We start from the raw sequence: 24445 nt of genomic DNA, 5'->3' as shown, positions 1-24445 counted from the left end.
AACTGATGATTAAACTCGGCTCAGTGAGTGCAAGAAATACAAAGAAAAACTAAAGTCAATATCCCCAAACTCATTCATCACTGGATATGAAATGTAAACCTTGGAACTGGTATTTTGTTCAAATCCATGTCCGTACTGCATTTGAAACATTGGAAACAGGATCCCTGTGTCATGGACCTAACAACAGATGTTTTATGGTCATCTTGATACCCGCAAGGCCCAACTTTCAGCAATAGCCACCATTCACAGAGCAGCTGTTTTGCTTTTAGTGCTTCACTGGAAGCACTACTGTTTCTGAAACTTTCTGTTTTCTACTGTTTCCTTCCCGTGGAGAAGCCAGACTGTGGTACCTTGATATTGGAGAGGTGATCTATCCACTTTCCTGCAAGCGCTATTACACAATTCCGCGTGTTTTGTTAGAAACACAAATGCCATGAAGCATCTTCCCTATTACATCCCAGAGACACCGGGCCGACCCAGCCCCATGTCCTGCCTGTCACAGGACAAGCCCTTGCATCACTCGTGAGGGAAGGGGTGAACCAACAACTACCAACCCCAAAACCACCTGGCCGCAATTCGGATGAGGCTCCTCCAGGACAGGGCTGCCGGTTCGTCCCGCGCTTCCCCTTTGGGTCAGTCCCGCTCTCGGCTGCGGGGAGGGGGCGGGAGCGGGTGCGGCGCTTCCCGGCTGCCGCAGGTCCCCGAGCCGCCCGGGGCCGCCCCGCCGGGGCTCAGCGGAGGGCAGCTGCCGCCGGGAGGAGCCCGGGCGGGGAGGGAGAGACGAGGGGAGCCGTGCGCGGAAGGGACTGCCTCGATGGGCTTGAAAAATCACTGCAGCAGCGGCGGCGGGCTAGGGGGAGATGCAGTGCCCGGGCTGCGCGGCCGCGCCGCTCTCCCCGCCTCTCCCCTCCGGCTCCGGCCCCGGCGCTGGCCCTGCCTCTTTTCCCCCGCGCCCGGCTCTAAACTTTTCCCGCCGCCCGCTCTCCTCCCGTGTGTGAGGGAGCCGCGAGCTCAGCGGTGAGCGCCGGCCGGGAAGCCCCCGGCACGGAGAGGCTGCTAGCGGCGACAGCCGGAGTATCCCGGGGAGGGGAAGCCGGCGGGGCGGGCGAGGAGGGAGGCGGGCAGGGCGGGGGTGGAGGCGCGTCTCCCTGCTGAGGGAGCAGGGACTTGCAGGGCTCTGGGTTTTCCCGACCACTCTTTCCCCTCCCCACCCGCCCATCTCCCTGCCTCCCTCCCCCCTCCTTCCCTCCCGCCTTCCCTCCCTCCCCTCCAGAATTAAAGTTGGGACAGTCGCGCTCCGGGGATGGGTGCGAGCCAACGCCTCTGCTGCCGGCTCGCTCTGCTCCCTCCCCAGGTCGCCCGGAGCCCGCGCCCCCGCCCGCCCGCCCAGGAGGGATGCTGCTCCGGCAGCTGCTGGGGCTGCTCCGCTACTGCTGGCCCTCCCTGCTGCTGCACTGTGCCCTCCACCCGCTCTGGGGGTCCCTCCAGGTAGGGCCGCCCGAGCCCGCTCGCAGCTGCGGGGCGCGGGGGGCGGCGGGGCCTGGGCGGGGGAAAAGCGGGGGCGCGGGCAGAGCCCCTCCGGCACCCCCGGCACTGCGGGGAGGAGGCCGTGGTGGGGCGGTGGTCGCGCGGGCGGCCCCCGAGCCGGGAGAGCTGCTGCGGTCCCCGGTGAGGGCCCCCCTCGCTGGGTGCTGCCGGACGGTGGGTGTGCGGGACGGGCGGCCGGTGCCAGCTCCGGAGCGCTGAACTCGGTCCGAGCGTGTTCGGTCCCGGCAGGATGGAGTTGACTTTCTTCGGCGCGCCGGCGGTCAGAGGGTTGGGAAGAGCATTTTGCTGTAGGTGGCAAAGATGCACGGAAAGAGGCAGCGGCGGAGCGGAGCCCCGGCGATCATGCCTTGCCGTGGGTTTTCGGTGTTGATTGCGAATTAAATTGAGGATTTTCTGGGTAAAGGGCTGAATCAGCTTTTGCCAACTCCGACGCTGTGGTGTTGTGTGACCTTGATTGTTATGTGGGTGGCCAGCAAGAGAGACTGGGAGAAATTGGTATACAGTGAGGGAGAGCGCCCATCCAGTTTGGAGAATCAGAACAGCAGCAAAGCTCAACTCAAATGCGTCACTTCAATATTTTAAAGTTTATTTATAATATATGTCTTCAGAGAAGTGATTGATGAGCCAGCCAAGTGCCGTTCAAGAACAGACCAATTACAGTTTCTTTCTTGGAAAAACAAAGTGGAGAGTCCGCATCTTTTACTCCCTGATCTAAACTTAGTGACTCCCAAGAGATTAAAGAGAGATGTTGTTTGTTTTAGCATCTTTTCTCTTGCCATGAATGACAAAGAGGATTTGTGCTCCTTATGGATTAAAATGAACAGAAATACAACAAAAACAACCGCCTTTAAACCGATATCCCCATCATAAAAAAATTCTGCCAACTCTACCTTCCTGCTGTCCTCCTCAAGTATTCAGGTAGCTAATCTGAAGTTAAACTATAAGTGCATTTTTCAGGGAAGCGCAGTTGGGTGAAAAGAGATGCCTCCTGCAGCCTCTCTCTGATCAGTCAATTGAGCAGACAAAAAAACCCCCTTGGATAAACATCTTTCTGGCAAACTATTTACATGATCTAAAGCAAATTTTTGAAAATAATTGCATTTATAAAAATTGAAACAGGCTCTGAGAAATACAAAAGCCAAGGAGTCCACCAGCCTTTCCTTGCGATACTTTGGAATTTGGATGTGTGTCCCGTTCATCAACTGTGCTTGTGCTATTACTTGCTGCTGTGTTGAAGAACAAGCAATAAACCTGGTCACTCTCAAACTTTTTTTCAGTTTTCCCAAAACTAGGCTATGTCCAGAGCTCCCATCAGCAGGTTCCAAAGGGAAGGGCAGGTATGGAATGCTCACTGGCATGCCAGCCTTCCATCCTTCCTGTGACTGAAACTCCTTCATCCTTGTACCCCTCCCATGATTCCCTTCCCTGTGTTGAGTCATAATCCTTGCTCTTATCTTCAGTCTCACAAGCCATTCTCTCCTTGACTAATTCTGTAGTGTTGCAGTCGCTCCTCTGCCCTGCTCCATCTATAGCAACAGTCATGTTTTCTCACATCTTCCAGCTCCTCTTCACTCATTTGTCCCCACAATGACTTAGTGTGGCATAGCCTTCCCTCCCACCTCTGCATTGCCTCCTTATGCCCTGCCGTGAGACACTTAAGAGAATCAGCCAGATGCTAATCAAAGGAGAAGCATTTATTTTACTAAAAACAAAACCAAGACAAAACCCACAATCTTTCCTTATTAGCGTGGTAGCCAGTTCTGTGACAAGAAGGAAGGGATGATTCTGTCAGAGGCTTTTGACATAATTTAAAAAAGAACAGAAAGGGTCATGATAAATAGCAGGGTGACATTTTTTCTGGTTTTGTAAACATGGATCTGGATTAACTCTGATGTGAATTGCACAGAGCTGTCCTGGGATTTATGCAGTGGTGTAGAGATCTCATCTCATCTCATCTCATCTCATCTCATCTCATCTCTGTAGACTGCTTCCAAGAGACAAAGCTCTTGCCATATCAGCAAGCTTTTAGAGGTCTCTGTGCCTTTTCAGTCAACTGTACTTTCCTTTTAAAGCTTTCCTCCTTTTACCTGATTAAAAAAGTCACAAGAAGGCCACCCTCCAGGGACTGTATTAATCCTCTTTTCCTATCCCACTCTGTGGAATGTACTTGTGGACTGCTGCAACCCCATGGGACTCTACTGAAATACTAAACAGTTCCACATGCAGATTTATTCTTCCACTGTATGCAAAGCAGGACTAGGATCACTGTTTCTAAAAGAAACCTTGAATTAAAGAGAAATATGCCACAGGCACAAACTTCAACAGAGACTGCAAAAGAAAACCACCAGTTACCACATTGTTTTTTCTTCCCTGGATATTTGTGGATCAGATTTTCATTTCCATAAGTATTTTATAACATTTGTCCTTTTTTGCAAAACATGTTCACATCAAATGCACAAATCCATAAAGTCAACTCTACATATTTTCAGAGCAGGGAAAAAATTCATCAGCTTGAAGTCCAGGCAGCATATGTCTAGACTGGCCAACTGCTCAGTGTGTTAAGAAAGCCTCGTGCCAAACAAGCAAAAGTTTCGGATAGGCCAAGAAAAGGTGTTCATAGCACCTCCAGCACCTGGAGGAATGTCTGGAAGAGCTAGGGAGCAAACCCTGTGGATCCGTCTCCAAAGGTGATCCCTTTGCCAAGGCAACCTCTGTGCCACAAACTGCCTGGCAGCCTGGTGGGTTTCTAGTTACGCCTTACCTGCAAGGGTATTCCAGAACCGTTCTGGGGCCATGGAAGAGTCCAGCAGAACAAATAAGCAGTGAAGTTTGAGGCCAGGTTCATTTAGATGACCTGGCCATAGAAAGGTGTGGCTCTTTCAAAATGCTTTTCTTTTCCAGCCACATGCTGTAAAGGCAGCTTACCTTGAATTGCAGACAGTAAGAAAGAAACACGGAGTATTATTTCATCATCTTCTGCCAGAGCAAGATTGTTCCCTAAAGCATATTTTCTAGTGATTTTTTCTGATTACCTTTAGAAGACACAAGTAATAGCCTTCATTTCTTTCATAAGAAGACTAATAGACATCAACAGGAAGATTTTTTTCCTTGAAAAGGAGCCAAATGCCTTTCTTTTTGTGCTGCTTCTCTCTTGCTGCTGTTATCTGCTGCTTTATGTTACTGTTACTATTCTATCTTCTTGCTGCAGTCCTTGACTATTTCTCTCCTTGAGGCCCTCAACCTCGATTTGGGTCTTTCCTTTTCCTGGCAGATTTCAACCGCCTTAAAATATCTTTGTTTTTAAAACTAAACCTTTAAGACAAACCCCTGTCAAGGTAATATTTATGTTCCTACTTCTGTTTTCTAACAGCCACACATTTTACCCAGTGACAGGAAAAGGGAAACAAATAGGTGATAAAGCCCATACTTTTAAATGTCAGTTCTTTCCCGACTATTTAAAAATGATCATGGGAAATTTTTATAGAGGTTCAGGCTAAAGTATTGAGAAACAGAGCAACTTTTTTCTTTCTTTTCTTTTCTTTTCTTTTCTTTTCTTTTCTTTTCTTTTCTTTTCTTTTCTTTTCTTTTCTTTTCTTTTCTTTTCTTTTCTTTTCTTTTCTTTTCTTTTCTTTTCTTTTCTTTTCTTTCTTTTTTCCTCCTAAAATAATATTTTTAAAGTAGACAGGAGCAGGAGCAGCAAGTGACTGGTCATGTATGGGGTTAATCTTGTCTGCAAAGTAATTGAGAAAATTATCCACAATTTTCTGAGGACACTATTACCAGCCTAAGGTAGGAGAGCCTCCAGGGATTTAAAAACAGTCAATAGCTCTAAAAAAAGACAGAGCAAGCCTTTGGTTCTGGTTGATATTAAGTTAGAGCAATAAGTCAATGTAGCTTTGCTATACCAGCACTGTCTTCAGACTTATATATGCAAAGCTGCTTCTGGTCTGCAAACAAAGCTGGCTCTAATTCTGCTCAATGTTATTCTTCCCTGTGTCCATCCTCTCCCATCACACTGCATCCTGCAAGACTGGAGTGAGCTCACAGGATTCAATAACCAAGGGCCTAGGCAGGGGACAGTAGTTGTAGCTAGGAGTTAATAGTTGCTTCCTAATCAGTTGCTGAGACCAGTGTAGAGGTGTTGCCCTCCTCCTTCTGCCAGCACAGTAAATCTTGTCACACCTGTTGAACGAGGAGGTACCCCAGGTGTGCCCCCAACACTGCATGGGAAGGACACTTCTCTCACAGGGCTCTCTTTGGGAGTGTGCCTGGATGCCAGCCCCTCACGTGAGCAGTGTTGGAAGAGCTGAAACAGCATGGAGGATATTCTGCTGCCTGGGATCCCTTACTTTAAAAACAAGTAAACCTTCTTAGCAGACAGATTTATTACTAGTCATGAGGGATTACGCAGCCAAGTCACTTTGATTCATTAGAGTGTTCAGAGAGTTTGTGTAAGTTCCTGGAAGCTGTTCTAGGATGGTCTTAAACCATCCTCTTACTGTTACCTGATGGTGAAGGGGAAAGTTGGAAAGCACTTGTGCTGAATTTGTTTTTCCCTATGTCTGGTAATAGATTTAGACAAGCTGTTTAAAGAACAGAGCCTTCTGCTTTATGCTGTGCTGAGCTGTCCTTCCAACTCAGCTACATGTAGCCTTTTCTATTCTCTTCTCCCTCCCTATAATATTTAATCAACAAAGCCCTACCTCCATTTCCCTGAGGCCAGAGTAATGCGTCTTTCTGCATTTAGAAACCTCCTACGCATGTGAACACGTCCTTTGTGCAGTGATGTTGTTTTAATTAGCCACGTCTCTCTTTTTGGCCAGAAATATATAAAATGACTGTGTACAGCTTTCCTGCAGCCAAGAGGCAGTGCAGCCCTCTTGGTGCCCAGCTGTGGGTAGTGGGAGAGGCACGCTGGCTGTGCTGGGGGCCAGGCTTGAGCGAGGAGAGGAGAAAGACTGTGTGCTCAGAGCTGGCAGGGGAAGGGAAGCAAAGCTTGGGCAGGAGAGGGAAGTGGGAAGAAGGCAACCCTGGGTGATCCTGGCAGAGAGGCAGAAGAAGCCTGCCTAAAACAGATCAGAAAGCATGGCATGAGACATCCTCTTTGTAATGACCAACATGTTGTGGAAAAAAGCTCATTAAAGAAGGTGATGTTAGGCCAAAACTGTTAGGACAATAACCCGCCTGAGAGCAGACTGTACAAGACAATATGCTAGCATAACTCTGCTTAGCTTCAGCAGGACACAAGTCTGTCCCAGGCGGTCTCCTAATACTTACATTCAAAGTGCTTGTTAGATAACATGCTTATTAATCTTTCAGGCTTTGCTTTGTCTCTTCAAAATTGTATCCAGTATAAGTCATTCAAGAAGAGCTGGCTTAGAGACCTCTGAAGTTAACACCACTCAGAAGCTTCTGTGATACTCAGCAAATTTCCTTTTCATTGGGGACTGAGTCCATTTTTTAGCATTATATTTTACTGAATTTTAGTGACTATTCCTTGAATCCATAGTTATGTAAATGCTACTGATGATAAGAAAAACATGCTGTTAATAAATGGTCCTTGTCATGACTAGATGAAGCTACTGAATGCATCATATACCAGTACTGGCTAAATCATTGTCCATGGCCAAGTGATGCTTATACTTGGGTTCTGCAATGCCTCATCTTCACTTTTATTATTAGCCAACACTGCATCTTGCAGAGGCTACAAAGTGGCGTTTCTATTTTAACCATGTTATTGCTGTGGTCCACAGATGATTAAAATGCGGGTAGCCTCTCCTCTTGGCAGGAGGTGAAACACCCCGTGAAATCCTCTGTGAACTTCCAAGTGAGGCTGGCAAAGCAGAGGAGAGATGTCCTCTGGCTTTCAGTTCTGCCATAAGGAAAATGAACATAATCCTGACCCTAACTGTCTTGTAATTTTTATTAGCTCTCTTTGGCTTGCAGCAATGACCCTGTGAATAATGCATGCTGCTAGATGGCTTTCCTAAGGAAAGAAGGCTTATGCAATCATATTGTCTGCCACTGCCTGCCTTCTCCTTACCCCATAATAACTCAAAAACCAGCTGCCCAATTTCAACCAAATTTGACAGAGGGAAAGAGGTCTTGAAGATATTGTGTTAAATTAAAAAAATTTAAAATGGGGACCACATAGGGAAGAGACATCTTAGGAACATTAGCTCAGTTCTCACTACAGATCTGAGGTGCCACTCAGGTACTCAAGTCTAAGAAACAGATTCATCAGTTTTCACTGTTCTGCTGCTCATGCAATGGCTTGTTTCTTCACAGATCACTCAGGGTGAGCCCCAGAAGTCATGCTCCAAGCCTGTAGCAGAGAAATTTACAGAGAGCTGCCAGGAAATTTGCCAGTGCAGGCCACCTCCACTGTTACCACCGCCTCCTCCACCTCCACCGCCCCCGAGGTTGCTAGCGGTGCCAAGTAAGTAGCTACTGGTACAGTTGTGCTGTGCTGAAGGAGGACAAAGTGATGGGGACACCTGGACATACAGGAGAAAGGATGTGGGAAAGGGCACAGCTAGCTCATTTGTCATTTTCCCCTTAGCAAATGGAAGAAGAAATGTTCTCAGTAGAGATGGAGATCTGTTTTCTGATCAATGAATAATTCTTGGCTTTTGGAGGAAAGCCAGAGAAATTCCCTCCTTTCATTGTGTTATATATGACTCTCTGGTTTTAAATGGTTCCCTAATCCCCTAGACCTGGGAAATGCTTTCCTACGGAGACATAGTGCTGTGCTACCCCTTGAGTTGCATGACCTCCTTTTTAGCCAGGTTTGCAGCTTGAAGGTCTGGGTGCTCCAAGGCAAATTAATTTATAAGCAGACAAAAATCCAAACACTCTGTCTAGACCATTCAGTACATTTGACTGTTGTCAAGACACTGGAGCACTACAGTTTACCATAGCAGTGAGTCAGGCTCACTGGTTTTAAATTGCTTACAACTGTTACAAAAATAGGAGGCATGTCAGGAGTCAGTGGCAAGGGAGAAGTTTTCCCACTAATGCACATACAGGCTAAGACTCATTTATTTCTCTTCATACAAATCAGTGCTTACTGAGCCTTACCCAGCGCATCCAAGCTCCTCCTAATTTCCAGCCATGCATCCCCATGACCAGCACACCTGGTGCCTTCAGTTCCTGCTGGCTAGCTCTGCAGCTGCTTTCCACATCAGTGTTCCTGTGATCCCTGACATACAGATAATTTCTGGGGAGTGATAGCTGTCCCTATGGTCCCTGCACAGTGTGACAGAGCTTCCCAGTTCTGTATGCACCCACTGGGTTCAGGGACACAGGCTGGGTCCTGGGTGTTTGGTATTCCAGTAAATCTCCTTAAAGCTTATGCATTTTCATAAATTCATCTTTCCCTATAAGGCTGCCTATTAGTTCTTCTCCCTGCTTATATAAACTCTCATGAGAGCAGTGTTGCTTAGTGTATCCAGTATCCTCAGCACTTCCCCCAAGGAAAAATAAATCATTAGGTGTCATCATCTGGCTGTTTGTCTTTATCAGCGCCATCTCCAGATGTGCAGAAGACATGAAGAAGGCTTCTGCGCAGCTTTTAGTCAGGCAGAGGACAGGCAGAATTTTTCAGTGTCTTTTCTGCCAGGAGCATGCTTTGTACTTGTGCTACACTGCAGAAAATTAAGGCAAAGGCAGAGAAAAACCAACAGTGAAACACTTGGGAAAGGAAGTACAAAGACAGCTGGGAAAGCAGAGAGGGATGGTTTTTATAGCAGGAAAAATCTCTTTCAGTGTTCAGGAAAATGTCATGGACAGTAATATTGAAAATTACCTTGATCTTCGTATCACAGACAGAAAATTAAGTACTTTGTCACTCTTTTTTCTTGTACCTGGGGTACCCCGTTGCCCTGAGGGGGATGAGATGTGGCGGAGGGTTGTCACAGGGACCAGCCCTGCTGACCAGCTGCACTGGGAAGGGAGCACCACTGCCAGGCTGCTTCCTCTCCATCAGGCAGCTGCTCTGAGTGCATGAATATGTCCCCTGTCAAGTGGGAAGGAAATCATGTCAGAAAAAAGGAAGTCTGTCACACACTGCAAAAAGAAGTACAAGAAACCAAATGGGCCTGTGACTAGGATAGCCTGATGCTTTTTCAGGCTGGATTGCCAGGTGCTAACACAGTTCTAAAAATGAGCTATATAAATCCAGATGACTAATATTAAGCAAGTGATTATTAAGCAAGTGACTTCATTTCAAATACAATGAAAAAAAGAGATTCCACATTTCTTTTACTGGTACGCTTTAGAGTAGCTATCAAGTGTCTCATCTTGAAAGATGCTTTCATTATCATCAGCTGTCTAGGCACTGTGATTAGTCCATGTGTACAGCAATCCCCTTCCTTGGGAGAAAGAACAAGCCTCGTGGTTAAATATTGATGTTACAGATAGTGCTTTTAAATGGTATTCAGAGGAGAGGGAAGTAAAGAGCCAAAAGCTGTTGTGAAGTGGTTGATGCTAGACTTGCACTTTGCACTTTCTAAGTGAATAAAGTTTAGTACTGAAAAGACCTCTGCAAAAAAACAGCAGTCCAGGAGCTGCAAGATTTTTACCTTTATAAGGTACAGTGTCTGTGCCATGAGGTACTACATAAAGATGCTGAAATTGCTTTCAGGGCTTTGTCAGGTGCAAAAGGCTGCAGTCTGCTAGGCACTGTCCTTAAAAGCTCTCTCTGCAAACAAACTGAATATTGGTGGAGATTTAGATCAACTTTAAAGCAGTTACCATGGTTTGGGCTGGGTGATTAAAGCCAATAGATGGAAAAATCCTGTCTATCCAGTCACTACAGACACTAACAGTTCAGTTATCTGCTGTATGAAGCATCTTGTGCTCTTTGACATGGCCTCCAGCTGCTGCTGTGAAAAAGCAGGGAACCTTCTGTATGTCCTATTAGTCCCACCTGATTGTTTTACAAACCCTACTTGGTTGTATGGGATGGCACTGCATAACTGTTTGTGAACAGCTGAATCACTCCCTGAAAGGCTTTTGTTGTGCTTGAGGACTTTTAGGAACAATTACAGTACATTTAGTGTCTCTTTAGACATTTCAGTATTGACAGGTTGATCCAGCAACAAATCTTTAGCTCTGCTTCCTGCAGATAGATTTATACAAAATCTGTTAAATGCAGAGAATCCTGGAATTCACATATAATAGCTGGCAAATGCTGTGTTTACTCTGAGGAGAAATAACCTAATTCCCTCTGCAGAAAATGAGTAGAATCACACACAGCTTAGCAGGCAGTCTAAAACCACAAGTAGTGTTAGGAGCACCAGCTTTCCATGGTTTAGGAGACACTTCCCGGTTACAGTTGTGTATTTACATCAAGAATGTGTGGGGAGTGTTTCAGCACACCCTGAGGAGGCACTGAATAAATGAATGAAGCTACATGAATATGGGAAATTGAATAGAATGCTTTTGTCCTCCTTCAGGGATGACCCCAGCTCTCCTTTCCCCATGTTTCTAACTCCTTCACACAGACCACTGGTGTTTCTGGTGCCCCATCCAACTGCTGCTCTTGCCTCCAGTGCCTCCACTCTGCAGCCGATTCCATCATGGCAGCATAACCCTGTGCCTCCTCCTGGGAATTCGTCTGCCTTACAGTATCTAGATGAAGGCTGTCGTCAGCCATGCTGCTTCCTGTGCATGCTGGTTCTCTCAGAATTGCTGGTTCATCCTTATCTTTTTCTGCAAAGTGGGACACATGGAGTATTTAAGTTTTGACTTTCCTGAGCTTCATTTCAGATGGAGTTTTTTGTCATCCCATGGAGATACTGCTGTCTGGTTCAGTACAGATGTGTACCTTACTGAGAGGCTCCAAGGAGAGGGGCTCCAGCCTGTGTTAGAAGTAGCTGGGATGGTGGGGACTGTGTGATGAAGTGGTGAGGACTGTCAGGAGACATGGTCCCTGAGTCCATGGCAGTTCCAGACAGTTTGGCACATTGATGTTTCCGGAGTAACTCCCCTTATGCAAGCAGCAGCCTGCTCTTTAACCCATGCCTAGAAAACTGCTCATTGATGAAGTGAAAGGAAAGCTCATGAGGCTCTAAGGGGCCTAAGGCCAACTAAACTTAGATGCTGACACCAAAGGAAGAAGGAACTTTCAATGAAATTGAGTGTGTTCCCTAGATGTGGCTGTAATGACCTGAAGGCAATAGAGATGCTCAGAACCTGGCCTTTAATTAACTGTGTCTTTTTCTCTCCATCTGCTTTCCTCCTTGTCTCTGGATTTCAGCCAAGACTAAGACAAGGTGGATGGAATACTTGTTTAGGCAGCATTTCTAACCCGGCTTCACAGACCCATGAGATTAAGCTAGTTCAAGTCATGTTGACCCTTGAAAATCTGAAAAACAGCTGTTGTCAACCCTTAAATACTCCGTGAGCATGCAGGTTTCTCCAGGGGCATTGCAAAGAAGAAAGGACTTTTTCTGGAAGTAAAAGCCAGGCTTTCAAACCAGGAAAGGGGGAAGGGGTTAGAGCTAGACATATGCTGTAGTCAGCATCAGTTTTAATCTGTGTAAGGTCTTAGGAAAAAACAAATTCAGACATGACTTCTTTAAAATGGTACGAGGAAGAGAAAGGATGTCCTTGCGTGTACCCCTCACTTTTTGGTGAGCAGCATTTGCTGTCTCTGCTCTGCCCTTCTCCCATACTGGGTGAGGAGTCCATGGTATTGCCATTTGCTCTCTGGATGATGGAAGTGTTCAGTCAGACATTGCTTCAGTCAAAATTTAGAGGAGGAAACTTAAGCTGAGTCTGGATACATGAACCAGTCTCTAACATTTGGATGCTTGCACATACATACAAAGTGAAGTCTTTACAGCTCCTGACCTTAGTAGAAGTTTGCCCTGAGCTGTCAGTTGAGATCAAGCACGATCATGTCAGTGCAAAGCCAAAGTGAATGACATCACCACAGAGGACTCTAATCTCCATGCAGTAATTGTATCATTTTGTTTTTCAAGATGAAATCTTTATCTTTGGAGACAGAGCATCTAATTAACTAATTATTTGGACTGATGAAAATGCCAAAATAAAAATGACCAACTACAAGAAGGGTAAAACCTTTTGGCAACTATATAAGTTCAGATGTACAGCTTAATTTCAGAAAGCATGCAAGGTCCCTTCAGTGCAAGTAGGAAAGCTAAAGACATTCAGATCTTTTGGGACAGATCATAGATGCATGGAATGGTTCAGGTTAAAAGGGACCTTAAAGATCATCTAGTTCCACCCCCTGCCATGGGCAGGGATACCTTCCCCTAGACCGGGTTCCTCAAAGCCCCATCCAAGCTGGCCTTGAACACTTTGAGGGATGGGGAATCCACAGTTTCCCTGGGCAGCCTGTTCCAGTGGCTCACCACCCACACACTAAAGAATTTCTTCCTGGTATCTAATCTAAGCTTATGCTCTTTCGGTTTAAATCCATTACCCCTTGTCCTCAGCCATACATGCCCTTGTAAAATGCCCCTCTCCAGCTTTCTTGTAGGCTCCCTTCAGGTACTGAATGGTGCTATAAGGTCTCCCTGGAGTTTTCTTGAACTCTCTCAGCCTGTCTCATAGAAGAGATGCTCCAGCCCTCTGATCATCTTCATGCCCACCTCTGGACTCACTCCAAGAGGTCCCCATCCTCCTTATATTGGGCCTGGAGCTGATCACAGAACTGCAGATGGGGTCTCATGAGAGTGGAGTAGAGGGGAGAATCCCCTCCTTCAACCTGCTGGTCACGCTTTTGTTGATGCACCCAGGATACACTTGGCTTTCTGGGCTGAGCACACATTGCTGGGTCATGTCAAGCTTCTTGTCCACCAGCACCCCTAAGTCTTTCACTTCAGGGCTGCTCTTAATCTATTCTCTTCACGGATTTTATTTGTACTTGGGATGGCCCTGACGTGGGTGAAAGACGTTGTTGAACTTCATGAGGTTTGCACAGGCCCACTGCTCAAACCTGTCCCCTCTGGATGGCATTCCTTCTCTCTGGATGGCATCTGCTCCCTCTGGGTGGCATCCATTCCCTCCAGCATGTTGACTGCATGACACATCTTGGTCTTGTCAGCAAACTTGCTGAGGATGTGCTCGATGCCACTGTCTGTTTTGCTGACAGATGTCACACAGCACCACTCCTAATACCAACTGCTGAGGAATGCCACACATCTCTGGACTGCCACAATGTATATATATTAGGCAGGAATCTGAGGAACAGGAATTGTCTGGAACTTCTTAAACTTTGTGTGGGTTTTAAAGTAACCAGAGTTTTCAGATTTGTCTTGCTAATTGTTAAAATAGCCTTTCATAGCAAGAACTTGTTATAGAAATAGACATTGTATAGCTCTAGGACATAAAAGAATAAGAAATGGGTTTTTCTGGGTCCTAAATCCTGGTGGTAGGATGCACAGGTGACCCAGTGTGGATTCAAAGAATGAGTTTGAACCTCGTGCTGAGTACTGTCTCTACGTTGCTATTCCAGCAGGAAAGCTGAGAATGGTCCTGATGCTCACCAATACATTTCTTGTACTTGAATGCTGATGTGTTTGCCTGCTCAATGCCTAAAGGACTTGTGTCATTGGCAGACGTCTGATTGTCCCCCAGGAGTTGAGGGGAAGTTGTGATTGCAAAATGAATTGAAATCTTCCTGGAGGCCACAATGTGTCTTCAAATATGACATGCCCGATAATCAGCTTGGGTCAGTCTGATGTAGGCTGCAGCAGTAGGAGCTGAGCATCTCAGGCAGCTCTGACTTTAAGTTTCCCTTTGGTTAGGCATTTCATTTTGTGAGGGCTTTCTATCTTTACAGTCAACCACTGCAAAGCTGCTGGCCATAAGGTCTCAGCTGGCAGGACCAGCCTTCACCTACTGCCCTTCTGCCTGAAAGACTTGTTCAGAGTAGTTTTGAGATATTTGGACATGTTTGAGGAATCTTGGGTGGATTTCTCCCAAGTGATGCCCAAAGGAATTGTTAGCAAACAGGTGGGGATGGGTTTGTTTTATAATATGGGGAAGACATTTCCCTCCATACTGCATACAACACAGTGACTACCAAAACTGAACAGCAGAGAACTACAGTAGCCCCAAAATGGCAGGACACACATTGTCTCCTGCGTGAAGACAAATGCAGTAGAGACTGCTACTGTGAGAGCAAGTCTGGTCTAGACAGTGACTTTTTTAAATGCAAACAGAATGCTGAAACAGGGAAGCCCTTCCAGTTTTGGTAACACAGCTGTCATACTGTGAATTGCAGTCTTGTATGAGAGCATTGTTCATAATTTACAAAGCAAAACCAAAATTCAATTCTTGTCATCTCCCACATACATTTTTGTGTTACTGGAGGAATGTGACTCTCAGAACTGGTGCAGGATTTTGAGGCTTTCAAATCTAAATTGAACTCCAACCCCACAGCCTGGAGCCATGGCTGATGGCAGAAGTAGAGTCTAGTCCAGGTCCCCATCGTGTTGTTTTCACATCACAGACACTACCTTCTCTCTTAGTACAGTGAACCAAATCATTAAGCATCCAAGACTGGATTAAGCAGAATTCACCCATCTAAATCAGAAATGCAATGATTGGATTTTCTGCCTCAAACTGCGGGCACTCTGATTTTATCACCAAAGACATAAAGACTTCAAAATGCTGCTATTTTTTTCCATTTAGCTCAGTTATTTCTGGGGTAGGAGTAAAAGTTACAAGTCCTCACCTCTCAGTCAAAATAAGAAAATTATTTATGGTGAGGAGATTTCTTAAGCAGCAATCAAATAGGAAATTTGAAATAGTTTGAGCATCTAAGATGTTATATTAAGTCTGAAGAGCTGGATTAGTGACTAGAAAGCAGGTAAGACTGGAAAGGTTCATGCTAATACTTTCTTGATAGGATTCTGCTGTCACTCTTTCACCTAACATCTCCTCATACTGAGCTGTTTTAAAATCTCTGTCTTTCTCTTTGAAACACTGGTAAGATCAGATGGTCAATCACAGCTTCCAGTGCTTTCCCATTTCAGAGTTTTTCATCACAATAAATTCTGAAATGTTTTGTCAAGTCTAATTTTTATTTAGGCAAGTGATGAATATTTCCCCTGCTCTGGGACCTTGCATATTTGTTTTGAATTTTTCATACAGTAATAAATCTATATAATGGAAAAATCCTCTCTCTTGAAAATGCATTTTGAAGTATTTAAAAGTAAGAGCCTCAGGCCAGATTTTGCAGTGCAGGAATCAGTGGGAGTTCTGTTGTCTATAGATTAAAACCATTGTCTAATTTTTTAAAAAGAACCATCACATATTAAACTGGTTCTGCAATAGAACAGTCCTTTCTACTCTGAGATGCATACTCCAACAGCTTGATTTTTTTTTTTTTGTTTTAAGCAGAAGGAGTTGGCTAAGCTGAAGACATTAATTCCTTCTGTGGATGGCAGTCCATTTGTACATGCCTACCATTTCACTGATTAAGAAGATAACAAATCTTCAGTGAAGTTACTGATGAGTCAGAGGCTGCTGATTTACAAGTAATTGCAGGTTCACCTGCTCCTGGCAGAAGGAGTTGTGCCTCATCTTGACAAGCCAGAAGTAAATGCTTAATTGGCAAAAGCTGTCCCAGCAGGGAGGGCTAAGCAGCTGACCTCAGAATATGTTCTTGTAAGGGTTTTGTGCATTGTATTGTTGTGAACATGATGTAAAGGTGTTGCCCTGCTTGTGTAATTGCAACTTAAGGGTAATATTTAAGTCAATGCAGCAGGTCAAGGAAGCAGTCTGGAAATTTGGGATGTTAACCCAAAGTGAGGACATAGTGTACATTAATATAGCGTGAATATAGGCTAATAACTGATGCTGCTGCCAAAATCTGTCATTAATAATTATGCAAGTTAATTTAACCCTTCCACTAGTAAATCATATTGCATTATAACTACATAAATATAGCAGCAAATTGCCATTCCCTAATGCCTATTTAAATGAATTATTTTATAATTTTGTCTTTTAAATGAAGCTGGTATTTCATCAGTTCATTGGTTAGAAATATTTTTAGACAAAGATCTGTTCCTTGACAAATGCTGCTATTAAACTGGACTTTTACCAATGGAGCAGATTCTCTTGAATCATCCCTGGACATTTTCCTGTCCTTCTGGAAGCGATGCATATTCTTATTTCATAGCCACCATCAAAGGAAATGACTGTCAGTGGAGCACCGGGAGGGTTTGGTTTAGCCCTTGTTTCAGTCTGGCAAGGGGCAGGTGCTCTGACTCAGCTTTTCAGGGCATCATTGTACGTGGGGGCTGCCCACTGCTGGAGGTTCAGTAGGGAGTCATGGTCTGTGTAAAGCCTGGGGGCAGTGCAGATAGCAACCTGTAACCAATTTGCTTGCATTTGTGATTGTAACGTAAGCTGTGCCTTGTCTTTTAGCTTTCTGGGAGTTCCAGATATACTGAGTGGTGATTGAGGACTTCACATAAGGCATTTGGCATGGTGAAATACCTCGATCTGTTAATGTGGTGTAATTGCCTTTTTAAGTGTTCTGTATTTTATGGAAACTGCATGAAAAATTATTAGTTGATAAATGTAATTTTACTTATATTAGAATTAAATTTACACCTGGTTTGGAAGGTCTTTCACATTTCAGTTTCATTTTACTCCAGGTGGGTCATCAATTTAATTTCCCTTAAGTTGAATCTGAATAAAATTTGGAAAAGTAACTTAAAAGCACTAGGTATGGGAATTATTAATTGATCTCCTCAGGGTCGTTTTTAAGTGATCACTGTAGCCCTTAATTCCAGCAATAACTGAATTGTTGGAGTGATACAAGTGTGAAAAAACCCACATAATATCAAGCAGGAAGATTATGTTTATATAGATGCCATACATCAAGTATCAGCTACATAGTCAGCCGGCTGTTCCCTAAAACTTACACGTATGACTTGCAATATGGCTTTCTTTGTAAAGTGAACCCTTTAGAGCCATCTGCACTTACCAATCTAAAATGTATGTCTATTATAGTCACTCTCTTCATATAGTGGAGTGCCCAAGAGGCAAACCATTGATTTTTCAGAGATGGACACAAACCAGTACCTTAGAAGCTGTCCTATTAACACATTAGGAAAATATGCAGGGTATTTCCAAGTCTTCCACAATCTGTTTTAGGAAGTTCAGTCTGCAGTTGGTTTTGTCTCAGACTTGCCTGAAGGCACTAATTTTGAGAAAGAGTCAGCGCTGAGATGTGAGACTTGTCCAATCTTTGCTATTACCTAGAGGTTCCTAAGCTCTTAAAAAAGCTGTTAATGATCTACAAGATCATGTCTTAATACCAGTAGCACAGAATTTTATTCACTTTGCTTAGCTTGTGACTGATGGCACCACTCGTGTGAATACTGTTGAACTCTAAGAAGTTGTGCAAATCTGGACTTTAATTCAATCTGTGTATAAAACATTATACCAAGAAAATATGTCCTCTTTCTATGGGATTGAATCTGCCAGCCCTCAGGTATCTTATTAATCTTTTGCTGGTGAAAGACTGGTCATCACTGTAAGAGTGTAGACTCCTGAAACCATGTTTCAGCTGTTTAAATTTCAGCCTATATCATCCCTCCTTGGAAGGTCTGTTCACTGTAAGAGCTGAAAGATTGATAAGCTTTCAGAAGGCTTGATGGTCACATACTGGGCCTCTCAAAAAGGAGGCATCTTGCCCACCTTCCAGGGAATGGTGGAAGGAGTGTCCAGGGCACTGCTTCTCCCTCTGCACCAACCTGCTGGGAGATCTCAAGAGAGTCAACTACGGTATCAGACACCCAGAGTTATCATATCTGAAACAGAGATATGTTTTCATCTCTGTAAACTTTGTATTTGAGACTAGTGGATCTCAAGCAGTGAAGATTATTATTATTATTAGGCTCAAAAGTAATAGTAATTGTTATAGAATTGATCAGATGTGTCCTGTCTCATCGAATAGGAGGCTGTACCATCACACAGCGAGGACTGTGCCAGGAGTGAGATGCAGCACGTACAGCCACACCATCACCATCCAGTAAGGAATGAAAGGAGACAGCCTTAGGGGCTGGACATGAGCACACAGTTAAAAACAGCACTATGGCTTGTCTTACTACTCTGTCAGTGATGATACAGCTTCAGCAAAGCCCTGGTAAAGGAGAGTATATCAGCAGATAAGGGAATGAACAACCTGGAAAGGCTATCACTATGTGTGCTTACAGTGTCCATACAACTGCCACTACCACAGGACCATAACAGGCTCACCAGAACCTGCCTTCATGGCACCTTTTGGGTGCCTTCATCCAAGGGTACCTGAGGCTCAGTGGAAGCAAGGCCTAGTTTTTTAAGGGCTTTTTATCACCTAAAAATGCAGATAGATGCTGAATGAGCTCTCCAAACCACTTAGCGCTCAGGAAGTGTCCTAAGCCATGGCCCACTCCACCTTATTTTGGACAGATGTTTTCCATGTGCTGTTTACTAATCATTTCCTCACTGTTGATCTGAGGTGAGTCGTGGCCAGCAGGTCACAAGGGAGGATGAGGCAAGTTTTCTACTTAATGTCTTTGCTCTTGGCAGTTGCTCCTCCGTGAGTTGCCCTCTGCAGCTGCACTGCCCCACGAAGGAGCCTATCTCTCTCAGAAATACCTGGTTCTGATGACGAGCCCATCTTCTGCCCTAAAACAGCCTCTGAAACAGCCTGAAAGCAAGACAGGTTGACTGGGGGAGAAACTGTCCAGAAGACTCATTTATTTTTGTACCTATTTTATTGCAGTGGACCTGAGAGGTGATATTGGCTATGGGATTGAGGTGGGAAAATCTGTGTCCTGTACCTAGTGAGTTCCAGCTTGGAAGCAGCCCTTTATTTCTTTCACTGGTCCCTACTTTCGTTTGTTGTCAGATGGCTCAGGGCACAGTGGCATAAGCCTGCAAGCAGAGATAGCCTTTTTCCCAGGCAGCTTGAAGAAGTCTCCACGTATCTGATTCCCAGCAGCAAACCTCTTCCTGCCTGTGTTGAAGTTATTCACAGAATCACAGAATCATTTATGTTGGAAGAGACCTGTGAGATCATCAAGTCCAGCCTGTGACCTAGCACCGCCTTGTCAACCAGACCATGGCTCTAAGAGCCACATCCAGTCTTTCCTTAAACACCTCCAAGGCTGGTGACTCCACCACCTCCCCGGCCAGTCCATTCCGATACCCAATAACACTTTCTGTGAAGAACTTCTTCCTAATGTCCAACCTAAACCTCCCCTGGTTCAGCTTAAGATTATGTCCCCCTGTCCTGTTGCTGGTTGCCTGAGAGAAGAGACTGACCCTCAGCTGGCTACGACTCCTCTCAGGCAGTTGTAGAGAGTATTAATATCTCCCATGAGCTTCCTTTTCTCCAGGCTAAACAAACCCAGATATCTGTATGCATGTCTCTGTGTGTGTGCTTGTTGATGGAAATAAGCCCAAGTGTTCTGAAATGGCAAAGGCAGACTTAGCATGAAGGTTCAGTGTTTTGAGGCCTCTTTTTTTCTGGATGCTTTTTCACATTCATCCCTGTAATATGATGAGGTCCCACAGTTTGGCAGGACAAGCAGATGATGTTCAGCACTGATTTTTCCCTACTGAATAATTGCCAGTGCTCATAACGTGCCTGTGCACATCACTCACCACTGGAGAGTTAGACTGTGTGTTTGTGCAATGAAGTGGATGGTACTGTGCTGGCACATCTCTGTGTCTCTCAGTGGTGCCTCTGTTCAAAAGAACTGAGAATTACTGTCCCCAGGTCAGCACTGTGCTCTGCTGTTCTGTCACAGACCATGGCCTTGCTGCTGTGTTTCCTTGAATTGGTGGTTGACAGAAAGGTCAGGGAGATACAGCTAGTTCTTGTAGAAATATAGATGAAGTACTTATAAATGAGCTTGTCTGTTCTATTAAAGAATTAGGAAAGAATCAGCAACGATGCTGACATGCAGCCTTATGTTGTACATTTTATCCCTACACTTTGCAACCATTTGGAAAGCTGGGGCTACTGTTCCCATCCCGGAGAAGGAGAAACAAAACTGAAGTGGAGATTGTCCCAAAATCACCCAGCAAACAAAAAAAGGGGGAGAACTGAGCCTGGAACCCACATCCCGAGGGGAATTTCTGTCTTCCACTATGACATGCTGCCTAGGTACAGAGAGGTTAAGGCCTGTATCATGAAACTCAGGAAGATTAAACTTAAGGTTGTATATCTTCATACCCAACTTTAAGCATCTTGGTTCTCAGAGTGCTAAGAACCTCTGGAAACCAGGTTACCTTCTAAAATAAATTCCAGGGTACTAATTTAACAGCAAATGCTTTGGCACTGGTGACCTGTTTCTTAGAGGCACCAGATACCCACTAATCTGATCGACATCTGCATTTCAGAAAACAGGCCACCAAGTCTGGCAGGGCTCACCTGAGCTATGGCTCCCATGGAGAGGCAGCACTTAGGACTACTTGGGGGTATCCTTAGGACTGTCTTGGTGCTGCCCCTCCTGGCAGTGATCCAGGTTGTGAAGAGCAGACAGTGTGACGATGCCCGTGAGGCTCTCCTAAATGCTTGTGTTGCTGCAAGGAGGAGGTTGCCTTGCAAGGCACAGGCTTCAGCTCTCATTTGCTTGGGACAGAAAGCGACAGGGTGTGATTTAATCGGGGTAAAAACAATTCAGTCCTTTATGTTGAGAGAGAACCAGATGGTGAGTGAAAAGCAGCATCTCATTGGGAGACTGCTGGTTAGAAAAACACAGGACAAAGTCAGATCAGAGGGCAGTGGCTGATGTGAGCATGCACTGTAAAGATAAATGCCAGAGCTGAGTATTAACACAGAAGCTAGCAATGATCTAATCTCCTTAAAAGCCTTTTTTCCACAAGGTCTATAAATGCTACTGCTTCTCCAGATCATGCTTTTTAGGTCTCCCTCTGTGCTCTCTAACCCTGCTCTCCTCCAAAAGACCTCAGCAGCTGAAAGCATGTTTTGCCCCTATTTGAGGGGTACCTCAGTTCTGATGGGTCTCATCAGCTTCACCAACAATCTGATAGGATTAAGGCTGGCAGGTCTGGCCCTCAGCTTGTCAGTCGTTTGGAGCACAGACTTTCCCTTTCTACTTTGTTTGACAATCCCTGGACTGCTCTGCTCTATGGATCAGCATATTTCCATATGTATGTAGAGCTCTGAACTGTTCTCTAGTTTACCGCTGCAGTTGTACAAAACCAAGACAGGTTATCCCACAAGCTTAGTGTCAGCCATTCCAGGGCACCTTGTGGGATCCTACCTTGTTTCTATAGGGCTCGACCACACAGAGCTCCTGGGCATGGTGTCGCTGTGCTGGCCTGGGGCAGAGATCTGGCGCCTGCCTGGGAAGTCAAAAAGGGAGTTTGCTGTTTCCACCCCTGTAATGTAGTTTTGGCCAAGTCAGTTGTTTGTGTTTACTCCCAAAGAAGAGGCAACACGATCCAGAGGGGAGGACTGGCCAGGAGTCAAAAGACATTTTGTTTTCCTGGCTTTCTCACTGAGGTGCAGTGACTTTGCACAAGCCGCTTCCCCACAATGTGCTTCACTTATGTCTGGCTGACCGGTATTTTCACCTGCTATTACTTTATTTTGGTCCTTACGATATGTTCATTTTCTATGGGAATCTCAAATCTGCCAAGGAAAAGCAGCTGCCTGACACCTACCAAGAAAGCACAGTAACATGGGGCTTTAGTGAAATCCACTGCAAAACCCAAATCTAAATGTGTGCAGGTTCAGTAACTCCTAAAGCTTAGATCTTGAACATCACTCTTAGCCTCTCCCACCCAGCTGCTCTCTTCCTCACTGACTGTATCCATGCTCAGGCATTTTCACCTGCAGTTCCAGTTCTGTTTCTTGCAATGAGCAATGCATTCCTCTAGTGCCTGTGACCTTCAGAAAATTCCTGCAGACCTACCCCTGTCCTTCACCTCCTGCACACTCTAGTCTCCAAAACGAAGCACAAAACTGAGTATGTTTCTTGTTTCAGAAGGGAAGTGTTTTTAGAAAGGAGGAGAAAACTAAGGAGATGAAGCAACTGAGAGTGTAGAATAACAGCAACTACGGTGTAAGAGCTGCGGGGGAGGGAATTTCTCCAGCATCATTCCCACACATGTTTTTATTATAGCAGAAGTTCCCGCTGCGTAGTGATTGCAGTATCCCCCTTATAAGTGTAGTAGGAACATATGCACGGAGCAGCTGCATGGTATAAACTTGTCTGCAACAAAGTGTGATAAACAGAAGTATCATCTGCTACAGGAATAGCTGTTTTCTACCAGTGTTATTTAACCTAGCTACTCCAGGGAGGCCATAAATCAGGACAGGCTTGCTGCTGAGCGCACCGCTATTGCCTGGTCGTTTACCAGACTGGTTCATGGCACTCTGGAAATGGCCCTAAGCTTACAGGCAACAGGAAGGGCAGAAATTTATAAGGGAGTAAACAAACAAACAAACAAATTATTTTTCTGGAATAAAATTTGCTCCAAAATTAGGTGATTCCTGGTTTGTTTAAGCCAGTCTACTGCACATCATGTACAGTTACAGCCATGCTCCAAAGATGACTGTGGTGGCACAGGATATTGTTGTTCTTCAGTTTTTCCTTGCTGGGTAGTGCCTTCCTCCTGTGCCTGTTCTCTGTGGCAGGATCTGAGGGAACAGGTCCAGCAAAACAGCTTTCTGGGTCACTGCTAATTGGAGACTGTGATAATCCAAATTCTTTCAATCATGTTCGAATTTAATGGAGGTGAATTTGCCCCAAGTAGACTTTGTCTATTATTGAAGCTGTTGTCTGTTCCTGCTTTACATTCCTGCTGCATTGGCCTGGTCCCTTGTGGTAATGATGGCTGTTAATAGACCTGGCTTTCTGTGGTGTCCATCCTCTGCCCTTTCTCCCCCGACTCTCTAAACAGGAAACAGTGTGTTCATCACTTTGAGTAGCCACAGTGCTGTGGGAATCTCATATTTTATTCTGTTTCCTGGAGTTAAGCCACTCGATGGTGTTGTAGTGTTTGGAGCTGTCCTTTGGAGCTTGCTTTGTTTCTGCTTTTCAGAGGGAAGGAATGGCAAAGCAGCAGCAGGGCTGGGGCCTCGTCCCAGGTGCTGTGCCAAGAACCTGCAATGACAGGGCACCTCCATGCTGGATATTTAGACATCGTAGAACCACAGAATGGTTTGGGTTGGAAGGGAAAATTACAGATGGGGTATCCACAGCTTCTCTGAGCAGACGTATGCAAGGGTATGGCAGCGTATGTGACACCATCTTGCTTCTCTAGGGTGGTCTGCTCCCAGTCTCTACATCATTTCATATCTCCCAGGGGACCAACTGTAGCTGCCACTGGGGTGCCAGGAGCAGGGCAAAAGCCCAAAGCCCCCCAGTCAGCAGCTAAATGTCTTTGTTCATGACCATGTTTTACCATGAGGCAAAGATGTTGCATCATTGCAGTGATGGCCAAATCCAATTTATCTTTCTTCAGCGTTTAATTGTTTGTACATACTGGTGGTGACAATACCTGGTTCCACCACCAGCTCTTGTGGTTGAGGCCACACCTACTCAGATTCCTCCTGTCTTGGCTCTACCACAGCTGAATTCTGTCAATGCCTCCACACTTCCCTCCCAGAGTCTGCTCACAGACTTTGCTCTGCTTTTGCTGTGGGGTCTGAAGACATTGCAGAGGGGGATTATGGCCTCTTGCAGGCTGTCTCTGAGTCTGTGGCCAACCAGACCAGGAGGGGCTGGGCCCAGCCCTGGGGCTCCTGTTGATACCTGCCTTTTGGCATTTCATGTGTTGTGCTCCTGCATCTCCCCTCCATCAGTTCAAGCATGGCTAGGTGTGTTGTCTGAGGGCAACAGCTGTGAAAGGAGGCTGATAGGCTGCTTTTTGGACCTGCCAG

General features: G+C 45.3%; 1 protein-coding gene across 1 annotated transcript in view; it reads left to right on the top strand.

The window, feature by feature from the left end:
* Nucleotides 1–1395: 1395 nt before the first annotated feature.
* Nucleotides 1396–24445, top strand: part of PRIMA1 (proline rich membrane anchor 1) — a gene marked incomplete at both ends in the record, with an annotated part of 48252 nt that continues 25202 nt past the window's right edge. Inside the window, 2 exons of the mRNA XM_082283670.1 lie at nucleotides 1396–1488; nucleotides 7837–7987. Coding sequence (XP_082139796.1) covers nucleotides 1396–1488; nucleotides 7837–7987 — 244 coding nt within the window. The remainder of the gene's footprint in view (nucleotides 1489–7836; nucleotides 7988–24445) is intronic.

The sequence above is a fragment of the Coloeus monedula genome (genome assembly GCF_965178545.1).
Source record: "Coloeus monedula genome assembly, chromosome: 6".
NCBI lineage: Eukaryota > Metazoa > Chordata > Aves > Passeriformes > Corvidae > Coloeus > Coloeus monedula.
Note: the sequence above shows the minus strand (reverse complement) of the source record. Positions and strands in the feature narration are given on the sequence as shown.